General features: G+C 61.4%; 2 protein-coding genes, 1 long non-coding RNA gene and 1 pseudogene across 3 annotated transcripts in view; 1 reads left to right on the top strand and 3 right to left on the bottom strand.

Annotated features, from left to right (window-relative positions):
• Window positions 1-10,999, bottom strand: part of LOC146436999 (uncharacterized) — a 99,185-nt gene that overhangs the window by 30,655 nt on the left and 57,531 nt on the right. The gene's annotated exons all lie outside the window — the stretch shown is intronic.
• LOC146437008 (uncharacterized) lies at window positions 821-1,650 on the bottom strand (annotated as a pseudogene).
• On the bottom strand, window positions 1,784-6,797 carry LOC146437007 (scavenger receptor cysteine-rich type 1 protein M130-like). Its single transcript, XM_085063775.1, has 12 exons — window positions 6,740-6,797; window positions 5,952-6,338; window positions 5,543-5,863; window positions 5,157-5,459; window positions 4,768-5,082; window positions 3,890-4,648; window positions 3,427-3,801; window positions 3,208-3,345; window positions 2,963-3,058; window positions 2,665-2,748; window positions 2,290-2,430; window positions 1,784-2,108 (listed from the first exon to the last, which is right to left on the bottom strand). Exons 1-12 carry the CDS (start codon window positions 6,795-6,797, stop codon window positions 1,990-1,992), a joined length of 3,096 nt encoding a protein of 1,031 aa, XP_084919901.1. The 3' UTR covers window positions 1,784-1,989.
• Window positions 8,916-10,610, top strand: LOC146437006 (uncharacterized). Its single transcript, XM_085063774.1, has 3 exons — window positions 8,916-9,268; window positions 9,770-10,030; window positions 10,188-10,610. The coding sequence occupies exons 1-3, from the start codon at window positions 8,916-8,918 to the stop codon at window positions 10,387-10,389; spliced, it is 816 nt and encodes a 271-aa protein (XP_084919900.1). The 3' UTR covers window positions 10,390-10,610.

Genomic DNA, 10,999 nt, shown 5'->3' with positions numbered 1-10,999 from the left:
GGTCACAGCTGACTGTCTGTACAGAGCCGGCAAACGCTCCCGTACAGCTGCTGCGACGTGGATGGAGGAGAAGCAATGGCGACACAAAATCACTCCTGAAACACCAGAGGACTCGTTACAAACCCTAGAACTGTCGGCAGTGGCCTGGGTCTTTACCAACTGGATGAGCCAACCGGTTAACATCGTCACAGACTCACTTTACGTTGCAGATATTGCCAACAGAATTGAGCAAGCGATGATTAGAGATGTTCAAAAGCACCGACTAGCGGAACTCCTGATGGCACTTAAGCGCTCCATTGACCAAAGGACAGACCCGTATGCCGTGCTACATATAAGGAGTCATCAGTGGTCAAAAGGAATGTAGAATAGCCAGCAAGAATGCAGAAAACCAGACAAAAAGTTAATATGTATCTATACATAGGGCAAGCAGCCAGATTTAGGACGTTGAAACAGTCAATAATGATACGCGGTTACAGAATATGCATTATCTAATTAACCACACTATAAGAATGTATGCTGAAGCTCAAATAAACGAAGCTTGTTGCGCACTCATATTGGGTGGTCGAGTCCTCCTTGTCTCGGCACGCACGGACGGCACGGAGCGCTGAGCGCTGGCTGGAGGCACCCGAACCGGAGGGCGGTGTGTGGCTGGCTGGCTGCTGCCTCGGGCACAGGGGACAGGAGCTTGCCGGCTCCACGGATACCCCTGGGGACACTCGGGCCGCCTCTAAGCGTCTTTCCCAGATGTTCCCTTTCCGAGATGTTCCCTTTTACCTGCCCTATTCCCACCTCACCGACCCCTGCTGCTGCTGCCAGGACCTCACCCGCTGCACTGCCCTTCCCCCCTGGAGCAGCTCAGCAAGTGGAGGCCAAAGCCCTCCTTCCCCGTGTCCCTCGGCCCCACAGGCTGGGGAGCTGCCGGCTGTCGGGCGCCTGCTGCCCAGCCCTGGCTGCGCAGCTGCTGCAGGGGCCCCGTCTCACCTGCCTGGACCTGAGTGACAACGAGCTGCAAGCCGACGGCGTCCTGCAGCTCTGCCACAAGCTCCGGCATCCCGCCTGCCCGCTGCGGAGCCTGGGGTGAGGGCTCTGCCACGGCCCTGTCCCCGCCCGGCATCCCCGAGCTGGGGAGCGGATGCTGCGGGACAGGCAGGGATGCACCTGCATCGCGGCTGCTTCAGCTCCTCCCTCCCCACAACCTCCAACACCTTGTCATTTTTTCCTGCATCCTTCACACCCAGGCTGAGCACGGAGGGCTTCAGCCAAGCCCTGCTGCAGGAACTGGATGCCCTGCGGGCACTGCAGCCCGACCTCAAGATTGGGAACCTCCTGGAGCCGGCTGGGGCCATGGCCCGGCTGCCCTGCCACCGCGGGGTCCTGCTGCGGGGCAGGAAGGCACTTCCCTCCTTCAGGAGACCTCCCCTCCTTTAGGAAATGTCCTTCCAACATCCACAGCCATTCCCAGCCCAGCTCTCCGTGCTGTGAGAGGCTCAGAGCCTGCCCCACCCATGGGGCATATGGAGAAGATCCTGCTGCCTCTGCGGGGGCTGGTCCTGCCCTCTCCCTTTTCCCCTCAGCCTTGCTGGGAACAGTTGTGTGCATTTGGCAGTGCCAAATAAAGATCCCACAGCCAATCCCAGCAATCCCCCTGCACTCTTCCCCATAAGCCCACCATGCCCAGGGATGTGTCAGTGGTTCCAGTTCCTGCCACAAATCCCTGAGGCAAGGCTGGTGTACCCGGGATGGAGGTTCCAGACTCAAGGAAGGTCTCAGCCCTGGGAGTGACTCTGACCAGTTTAAGTTTTATTACGAAAAAATGGAAATTGACACCGAAATCAAAGATTTTCCCTACACAGGAACACATTTCCTGCAGTGCTGCAGTGCTGGGCACAGACAGGTGACCTCTGTGGGCAAGGCCACACTGCCTGGTGACAGGGCCACCCCACACTGCCACACACATGTCCCCAGGGCTGCGGCACGCCCAGGATATCCTCATGGTGACGTTCCCAGGATGCTGCTGCTACCGACATCATCATAGTCCCTGTGCTCCAGGGGCTGCTCCGGGGGGTCCCTGGTGGCTCCTGGGGGACTTGGAGGGGAGTCGATCCCACCTGGGGGACAGCACAGAAATGTGCCTGAGGGTGGCAGCCCCGTGTCCATTCTGACCGACCCATCCAGGGATCTGGCTGCAGCACCCTTGGATCTGTCGCTGGATCCCTGCCCACCCCCACAGCCAAACCCTGCCATGCAGTGCCTCTGCAGAGGCAACAGGGCAGCTGGGATCCCTTTTACCTGTGGGGAGCACACGGATCCCTCTCCTACATGCCACTCCCTCAGAGATGTCCCCAGTGCTGGGAGCAGGGGACTCCTCTGCCACATCCAGGGCATCATCATAGCCATCCAGGGTTCCATGCTCGAGCCAGGCAGGGGGATCTGGGACAGGCACAGGGGTCCATGGCAGTGACCCAGTGGCTATGACAGGGGTCTGGCTGTGGCATCCCCTCCGGCATTGCCAGCAGACATGCGCTGGTGGCCCTCGGATCCCTCTAGGAAAGACGTTACTTTGCTGCACATTAACAAGGGGGGAATTTGTTCCCTCAGCTCCCCAAACCAGGTGTGTCCTCTGTCCCCTGTGCTCCCCGTGGGCTTCCTGCCCTGTGCTCCTACCTGGGGCTGCCTCGGTGTCACTTCCCTCCATGCTGTCCTCAGTGTAATACGGCAGCTTCTTCACCGATCCCTCTGACACAGAGCCTGCAGGGGGTAAAGAGGGACTCAGCAGAGGCCTCAAGTGGCACCGCAGGTGGCACAACCTCACACCACACGGGAGGAGCTGCCACGGGACCGAGGGAAAGCCCCAGCCCATGGCGAGGAGCCAGGGCCAGGCCACCAGGACCCGGAGCTGCCGTGGGGCTGTGGCGCAGAGCCCTCTCTCCGGGCGCAGCTGGGGCACTCGGGCTGCACCCACCTGGGCCACTGGGCACCTCCTGGTACTCGGGCATTGCCGTGTAGTCCAGCTCCTCGTACACAGCGTTGGAGATGGCATCCGCAGCTCTGCCAGCGCCTGCAATGACAGGCAGCACTTACCTGGGGGCATGGGCACCCTGGGGGGCACCAGGACCACCCCTGCCCGCCTTCGGAGCTGTTCTGCAGGGCGGGAGCCCCAGAACCCGCAAACCGGCTCTCTCCTGGCACCCACCCGCCGGGACCCACCTCGGCGCCAGGCGCGGGCACGGCACAGCAGCGCGGCCAGGGCACCCAGGGCCAGGCACAGCAGCGTCCCCAGCACCACACACAGCACAGCTGGCACGGACACAGTCCCCACGGCCGGGGTGGTTCTGATGGGGATGCCTGTGGGGACACGGGCAAGCAGTGAGGGGAGGGGGATCCCAGCCAGCCCGGCGTAGGGGGTGCCGACACCGGCAGAGATACCTGTGCTGCTGGCGTTGTCCGGATACGGAGTGGTGGCTGTCTCAGCGGTGCCATCAGTGTCCTCCTCCTCACAAGCCACGTAGGCGTCCCCGCCAGGGCCGCAGCTCTGCAAGCGCCAGGGTGCCGAGGGACACCCCCAGAGCGAGCGAGCCTCCTCCTCACAGCCCACCCACGCCAACCAGGCGGGGGCTGGCTGCTGGGCAGGGCCGGCCGACAGCCACCCCCTGTGCCCACAGCCCAGCTGACGACAGACGGTGCCAGCCGTGCTGTCGCTGGTGCCGTTGGCGCACACGCGGCCCCAGGTGTCGTTGCGGGACACCTCCAGGTACCCGCGGCAGCGCCCGCTGCCACCCGCCAGCCGCACGGAGAGCTGCTCTGCAAGAGGTGCGGGGGGGTCACGGCACAGCCCAGAAGCCCCCGGGGGACTCCGCCGCACCCTGAGCTGGGGGCGCCCGGCACCCACCTGAGCACACGGCCCCTGCCCCGCCGCCGCGCTCGCACTCGTGCCCTTCCGAGCGCCCGCATTCCCAGAGAGACTCCTCGCTCCCGGAGCACTCGGGGATGTACGGCCACAGCGGCCCCGGGCCAGCAGCGAAGCGCGCCGAGCTCGGGGCCTCCAGCGCCGTGCCGCATCCCAGCTCCCGGCACACAACGGCCGCGTCCTGCAGGTCCCAGCCTTCCTGGCACACGCTGCTCCACCTGCCACCGGAATAGACCTCCACCCGCCCGGCGCAGCGCCCAGAGCTCCCCGCCAGCCTCACCCGTCGGCTGCCTGCGGGCATGGAAGGACCCTGCTGGGGTGGCTGCTTGGGGCATCGGCACCTCCAGCCCTTCTCGGGACACTCACCTGAGCAGAAGATGGCTGCCCCGTGGGGAATGCCGGCTGATGCAGTGGTCATAGACCCTTCAAAGTTTTCAAAATCGAAATCGTCCTTCCCTTTGGTCCTATTGGTCAGCATGGTGGTCATGCCCTGGATGGTTTTGATCACCCTTTGCATGATGGCCAGCTCCGTTCTCTTCAGTTCATACAGCCTGGCCTTGCCAGCGACAGCATCGCTCTTGTCTACCCCTCCACAGCCCAGCTCCCAGCACACTTTGCTGAAATTCCGTGTGATCGAAAGCTCTCCTGGCACACGGCGCCACTCCCCGGAGCTTATGGCCAACTCCAGCCACCCGTCACACCGAGTCTCACCCTCCACCAGCCGCAGGGACTCCACCATGCCTGTAAAATGACGTGACTCAGCCCTTCCCATCACCCCAAAACAGCCCTGCCTGCTCTGATCGCAGTGCTTGGGGCGGCCCAAAAGCCCTCAGGGCTCCTCCCGCAGGTGCCATACACACCTGAGCAGTTGACGGCGGCGGCGTTTCCAGGGGCGCACGGGGCCTTGCCCAGCACGGCCACGGGGCACTCGCCCGGGTGCCGCTCGCTGCCGCTGCAGCCAAAAGCGTCCGGCCGCAGTGGCCCCTCGCCGCTGCCGAAGGAGCCTCCCGGCGGCACGGCCAAGGCGCGGCCGCAGCCCAGGTGGCGGCACAGGACGTGGGCGTCGGGCAGCTCCCACTCGCTGGCGCACACGGAGCCCCACGTGCCCCGAGCCGCCACCTCCACCCGCCCGGCGCATGCCGAGCTGCTGTTGCCCAGCCGGAAGCCCGTGTAGGCTGTGGCAGAAAGGCCAATGAGGGCGGTGACGCTGCAGGGAGCCCAGCAGCCCCCCGCTGTCCCCGGCACTTACGGGAGCAGATGACGCTGGCGGGGCCGCTGCAGCCCTGGCCCTGGGGCGCTCGCTGGCCGCAGGCACTCAAGAGGGGCTCGCTGCCATTGCACTGGAAGCCCCCCTCCCAGAACGGCCCCCATCCCGCCCCAAACCGGCCACTGCCGCCCATGGCAAGCGCCGTGCCGCAGCCCAGCTCCCGGCACACCGCCTGGGCCACCTTCATGTCCACCTCATCCTCGCACACACGGACCCAGGCCCGCCGCTGCCGCACCTCCAGACGCCCAGCGCACGCTCCATCGCCGCCGACCAGCCGGGAAAACCCTGCGGGAGCAACACAGCCTCAGTGTCGACACAACGGAGGGATGTCCGTGAAGTGCCACAGCTCCCCACAGCCCGACGCCTACCTTGGCAGACAACAGCAGTGTCGTAGTCATGGACGGTGCCATTATACGGTCCCCAGCCACGGATCTCACAGTCCCAGAGCGTGGCCTCATTCCCACTGCAGTCAACCGCGGCTAGATGGACAGTCCCGTTCCCTGCGCCGAAGCGGTCGAGGGCAGAGTAGGCGCCGGCGGCCGAGCCACAGCCCAGCTGCTGGCACACCACCTCAGCGTCATCCATGTCCCAGCTGTCGTCTGCCACTGAGCCCCAGTGTCCACGCAGCTTCACCTCCACCCTCCCAGCGCAGGGGCTGCTGCCGCCCGCCAGCCTCAGCTCCACGCCATCTGCACCGGAAAACCGACATAGCTCAGCCCTGCCCTGGACGTTCCAGCACAATGCTGGTAGCCCAGCACTGCCAGCGTGTCCCCTCACCTGTGCAGATCACCCCCACATCCCGATCGTGGCCACAGTAGTGCTCTCCCCATCCGAAGTGTTGACACTCCTCCAGCACATCCTCGGTGCCGCCGCAGAAGAAGGGCTGGAGCCAGATCCGCCCGCTGCCTTGTCCGAACAGGGAATACTGCGACGCTTTGGCCACCCGGCCACAGCCCAGCTGCCGGCACACCACCACGGCCCAAAGCGCTTCCCAGTCATAGTCGAAGACGCAGACGGAGCCCCACTCACCGCTGTGCTTCACCTCCACTCGCCCGGCACAGCGCCCGCCGCCGCCCACCAGGCGCAGCTCCGCGGAGCCTGCGGCACGGACGGAGCTCAGCCGGGCCCGGCACCGCCGCGGGCCCCGCTGCCAGCCGCCCGGCACTCACCCCCGCACAGCCGCACGCACAGCAGCAGCCCCAGCGCCGCCATCGGCCCCATGCCACCGGCCCCGAGCCCAGCGCAGCCACGGGATGTCTCGGCAGCGCCCCAGCCTATGCGGGCAGCAGCACCAGGGCGGCCTTTATGAGGCGCCTGATCGCCCGGCTGCGGGGCCACGGCACCAATAACCTGCTCCGTGCCCAAATATGAGCCTCGGCTCTGCTTCTGGCGTCACACGCCTCGCCACAGGGGGCTGGCACCCGGATGTCCCTGGGGGCACACAGCCCCCCCCGAAACACCTGGGCCGCGGGGGCCCTTCCTGTACCCCCCCGTGGCTCCAACTCAGCTGCTGAAGCCTGGCAGGAGCCATCCTCACGGGGACACACCGCACCCCAAATCCTAACGAGAGCCTCCCCGGGACCACCCCCAGGTCCGGCAGGAGGCAACGCCCGAAGCCCCCATGCTCGGGGTGCTCCCCTCTCGGGGTGCCCGCAGCCCCCGCGGGGGGTGGCAGCAGCCCCCGGCTCCGCGCGGCAATGGCAGGTGGCAGCTCCCCGGTCCCTCGCGGCGGCGCTGGCACATGGATGGCGCTGCTGCCGCAGCTGTGGCCCCGCGCTCGCCTCGCCGCCAGCGCAGGAAGGAGGCGGTTTACCCCCCGGCGCCTCCCGGCCTCGCCATCGACCCACCGCGGCTCCTGACACCTGCGCTGCCCGCGATAACGCCGCGGCTCCGCGCTGCCCCTGCCCCGCCGCTCCGCTCCCCTGCAGCTCGGCAGCCGCGCCGCTCAGGAAACTTCCCCGCCCCATCATTTACCAGACTCGCTGTCAGCACACTCCCAACGCAGGAAACTCTCACTGCTGCCACCGGCGCCCCTTCACAGCCGCGGCTCCGCTGACCCACGGTGGCCCCAGTGGCTCCCGAAACCGGGAAGCCCACTCCCGCACCCAGACCTCGCTCCCTCATTAGTTCCACCCCAGGTTTCCCACGGCACACTCCCAGGTGTCTCACTAAAGAAATCCGCTTACTCCTGGCACAGGAACACAGCATCTGCCTGAGCTGGATTCCCCGAGAAGGGTCCCTGTGCTCTGACCCCTCACATTCCAAGCACACAAACCTCTCGCTCTTCGTCCTGATCCTCGTCTCCTGCTGTCTCTATCCGCATCCCTCACGTGGCCAGTTTGACTTAGGAAATAGAGGCAAAACTTCACAAGCTATATAAATTTAAGTTGTAAAGCCGGCACGTTTATTACAGCGCCGGGCACATGGGAGGTAGCCCTTCAAAACCTGCGCGCCCGTATATCCCGGTATATATATGGTTACACTGTTACACATTCCTGGAATTTCTCAATCCACTTATACATATGTAAAACCTTTCCCCTCTTCGTATTATAATGAGTTCAAAAGTCATTTCCATATCCTCGAGCCTGTGTAGATCCGTTTCGTGGGTGGGGGAGGCTCCGGGGGTCTTTTCTAATGAGGACAGGAGATCCTCTTTAAGGCATGCGTTCTGAGTCTCTGTCCAAAGTCCTAAAAACATACTTGATTTTTTGGGAGCATGGAGGTTACATGAGTATCATAGTCCTTGTTTGGCAAACACAGTGAATGTCAAGTAAACAATACTCTGTTTATTAGGTTATCAAGCTATCAAATACTCGCTACAAGTTATCCTTTAACTTCTGATTCCCTTGAATCACTTTGTTATGCTATGTGTCCGCACATCCCGGCCTCTTGTCTCGGCCTCCCAGCCCGAGCAAAGCGAGCAGCTGGAGCTGCAGCTGCTCCCCACCCACCTGCAGCACAGCAATTCCTCAGCAGCACACCGCGGCGCTCCCTCGCTGTGCGGCGGCGGGAAGAGCTGCGCTGCCCCAGCCCCCCGCGCTGCCGGGCACCGGGCCCGGACTGCTCCGCTGACACACGCACCTGTTGTAAGGCACCTTACTAGCTGCTTTGCAGTATTAGGCAAACCCAAAGCTATCAAAACAGACAATGGCCCTGTTTATTGTAGTGCCTTGTTAAAAAAATACATGCAACACTGGGACATAAAGCATACTACAGGAATTCCTCACTCCCCGACAGGGCAGGCAATGGTAGAACGAGCAAATGCGACATTAAAAGGTTACTTGGCTAAACATAAAGAGGTTTCAGATAGTAGAGAAAGGCTTTCTAAAACCCTGTTTGTACTAAATCACCTGTGCATATTTGGTGATCAGGACCTACCGCCTATCTTAATGCATTACCAGGGAGTGGCGCAGCCACCGGTACCACGCATGAAGGTCCTGTATAAGGACCCCAAGACAGGCATGTGGGAGGGTCCAGTAGGTTAGCACCTCCCCTTCAGCCGCGGAAATCGATTCAAGAAGATATCATTACAATGGCAAATCTTATCAAACGCGGCCGCCAAAGGATAAGGGAGATCCTAGGAACATCGCCAGGGGAAATACAGCAACCATTGAAGCTGGATGACCTGAATTGGTACTTACAGAATTCCATGGAACTCCAAGCAGCGCTGCTGGAAGAGGGAACACTCATCAGTATCCGACCTCTCCAGCCTCCTACGCTGGCGTGGATGTCCAACCACCGATGGTTGGTAAAGCCATTGCGGTCAGCCCCCCCGCTCTCAGGGGCAGTGACTGTCTATACAGAGCCGGCAAACGCTCCCGTACAGCTGCTGCGACGTGGATGGAGGAGAAGCAATGGCGACACAAAATCACTCCTGCAACACCAGAGGACTCGTTACAAACCCTAGAACTGTCGGCAGTGGTCTGGGTCTTTACCAACTGGATGAGCCAACCTGTTAACATCGTCACAGACTCACTTTACGTTGCAGATATTGCCAACAGAATTGAGGAAGCGATGATTAGAGATGTTCAAAAGCACCGACTAGCGGAACTCCTGATGGCACTTAAGCGCTCCATTGACCAAAGGACAGACCCGTACGCCGTGCTACATATAAGGAGTCATCAGTGGTCAAAAGGAATGTAGAATAGCCAGCAAGAATGCAGAAAACCAGTCAAAAAGTTAATATGTATCTATACATAGGGCAAGCAGCCAGATTTAGGACGTTGAAACAAATAGCCAATAATGATATGCGGTTACAGAATATGCATTATCTAATTAACCACACTATAAGAATGTATGCTGAAGCTCAAATAAACGAAGCTTGTTTCGCACTCATATTGAGTGGTCGAGTCTTCCTTGTCTCGGCACGCACGGACGGCACGGAGCGCTGAGCGGGGCCGCTGGCTGGAGGCACCCGAACCGGAGGGCGGTGTGTGCCTGGGTGGCTGCTGCCTCGGGCACAGGGGACAGGAGCTTGCCGGCTCCACGGATACCCCTGGGGACACTCGGGCCGCCTCTGAGGGTCTTTCCGAGACGTTCCCTTTGAGCTGCCGTATTCCCACCTCACTGGCCCCTGCTGCTGCTGCTGCTACCAGGACCTCACCCGCTGCACTGCCCTTCCCCCCTGGAGCAGCTCAGCAAGTGGAGGCCAAAGCCCTCCTTGCCCGTTTCCCTCGGCCCCACAGGCTGGGGAGCTGCCGGCTGTCGGGCGCCTGCTGCCCAGCCCTGGCTGCGCAGCTGCTGCAGGGGCCCCGTCTCACCTGCCTGGACCTGAGTGACAACGAGCTGCAAGCCGACGGCGTTCTGCAGCTCTGCCACAAGCTCCGGCATCCCGCCTGCCCGCTGCGGAGCCTGGGGTGAGGGCTCTGCCACGGCCCTTTCCCCGCCCGCCATCCCCGAGCTGGGGAGCGGATGCTGCGGGACAGGCAGGGATGCACCTGCATCGCGGCTGCTTCAGCTCCTCCCTCCCCACAACCTCCAACACCTCCTCTTTCTTGCGTCCCCCAAGCCCAGGCTGAGCACGGACGGCTTCAGCCAGGCCCTGCTGCAGGAACTGGATGCCCTGCGGGCACTGCAGCCCGCCCTGAAGATTGGGAACCTCCTGGAGCACGACGTGCCGCAGCCAGGGGCCATGGCCCGGCTGCCCTGCCACCGCGGGGTCCTGCTGCGGGGTAGGAAGGCACTCCCCTCCTTCAGGAGACCTCCCCTCCTTTAGGAAATGTCCTTCCAACACCCACAGCCATTCCCAGCCCAGCTCTCTGTGCTGTGAGAGGCTCAAAGCCTGCCCCACTCTCATGGATTTGAGACAGGACATTGTTAGGAGGACGCACGAAAAGAGGGTAACTAGGCTCTAAGCTTAAAGTCACAAAAAGGTGATTTAATTACCTAACAGAATTGGAGGAGAAACGTAAGGCAAAAATAAACTTTTTATACATTATTTTGTTCACTTTTTCCTCTTTCTTACGAACTTATAGTATTCACTTGTTTTTTATCTTTACAATCAACAAGCTGGGCAGGGGGCATGGTGTGGGGTTTCTTTTCAGTCTATAGAGCAGATTCTCAAATTTACTCATCACTACAATTCTTTTACTACAAATACTCTTTACCTTTACTTGTTTCTCTTTTTCTTCAGACAGTTTTTTTCTGCTCTCACCCCCACCCTCTTAAGAAGCAGTTTCTGCACTTACCACCCCCCCTTCCTTTTTTCTAAACTAGCAACACAGACAGGGGGCAGGTTGAGGAGTCTTTTGGTCAGTTCAATCAGGAAAAGAGGTTCTCTACTTAGCCACGGGGTCTTTTCCCAGGAGAGACAGTTCTTTGAGAAT

Source organism: Lichenostomus cassidix, chromosome 5, assembly GCF_008360975.1.
Source record: "Lichenostomus cassidix isolate B80296 chromosome 5, HeHo_3.0, whole genome shotgun sequence".
Taxonomy (NCBI): Eukaryota; Metazoa; Chordata; class Aves; order Passeriformes; family Meliphagidae; genus Lichenostomus; species Lichenostomus cassidix.
The sequence above is the reverse complement of the archived record's forward strand: the minus strand, read 5'-3'. Positions and strand labels throughout refer to the sequence as shown.

Excerpts from the sequence above, each read along its gene's own strand:
- LOC146437007 (XM_085063775.1), bottom strand. The coding sequence starts at position 6,797 with ATGGGGGCTTCGGGCGTTGCCTCCTGCCGGACCTGGGGGTGGTCCCGG. Across the intron at positions 3,346-3,426 it reads GGACAACGCCAGCAGCACAG|GCATCCCCATCAGAACCACC; the intron begins GTATCTCTGCCG and ends GTGTCCCCACAG. Across the intron at positions 2,109-2,289 it reads GATCCGTGTGCTCCCCACAG|GTGGGATCGACTCCCCTCCA; the intron begins GTAAAAGGGATC and ends GCTGTCCCCCAG.
- LOC146437006 (XM_085063774.1), top strand. The coding sequence starts at position 8,916 with ATGGTTGGTAAAGCCATTGCGGTCAGCCCCCCCGCTCTCAGGGGCAGT. Across the intron at positions 9,269-9,769 it reads ATTGACCAAAGGACAGACCC|GACCTCACCCGCTGCACTGC; the intron begins GTACGCCGTGCT and ends TGCTGCTACCAG. Across the intron at positions 10,031-10,187 it reads TGCCCGCTGCGGAGCCTGGG|GCTGAGCACGGACGGCTTCA; the intron begins GTGAGGGCTCTG and ends CCCCAAGCCCAG.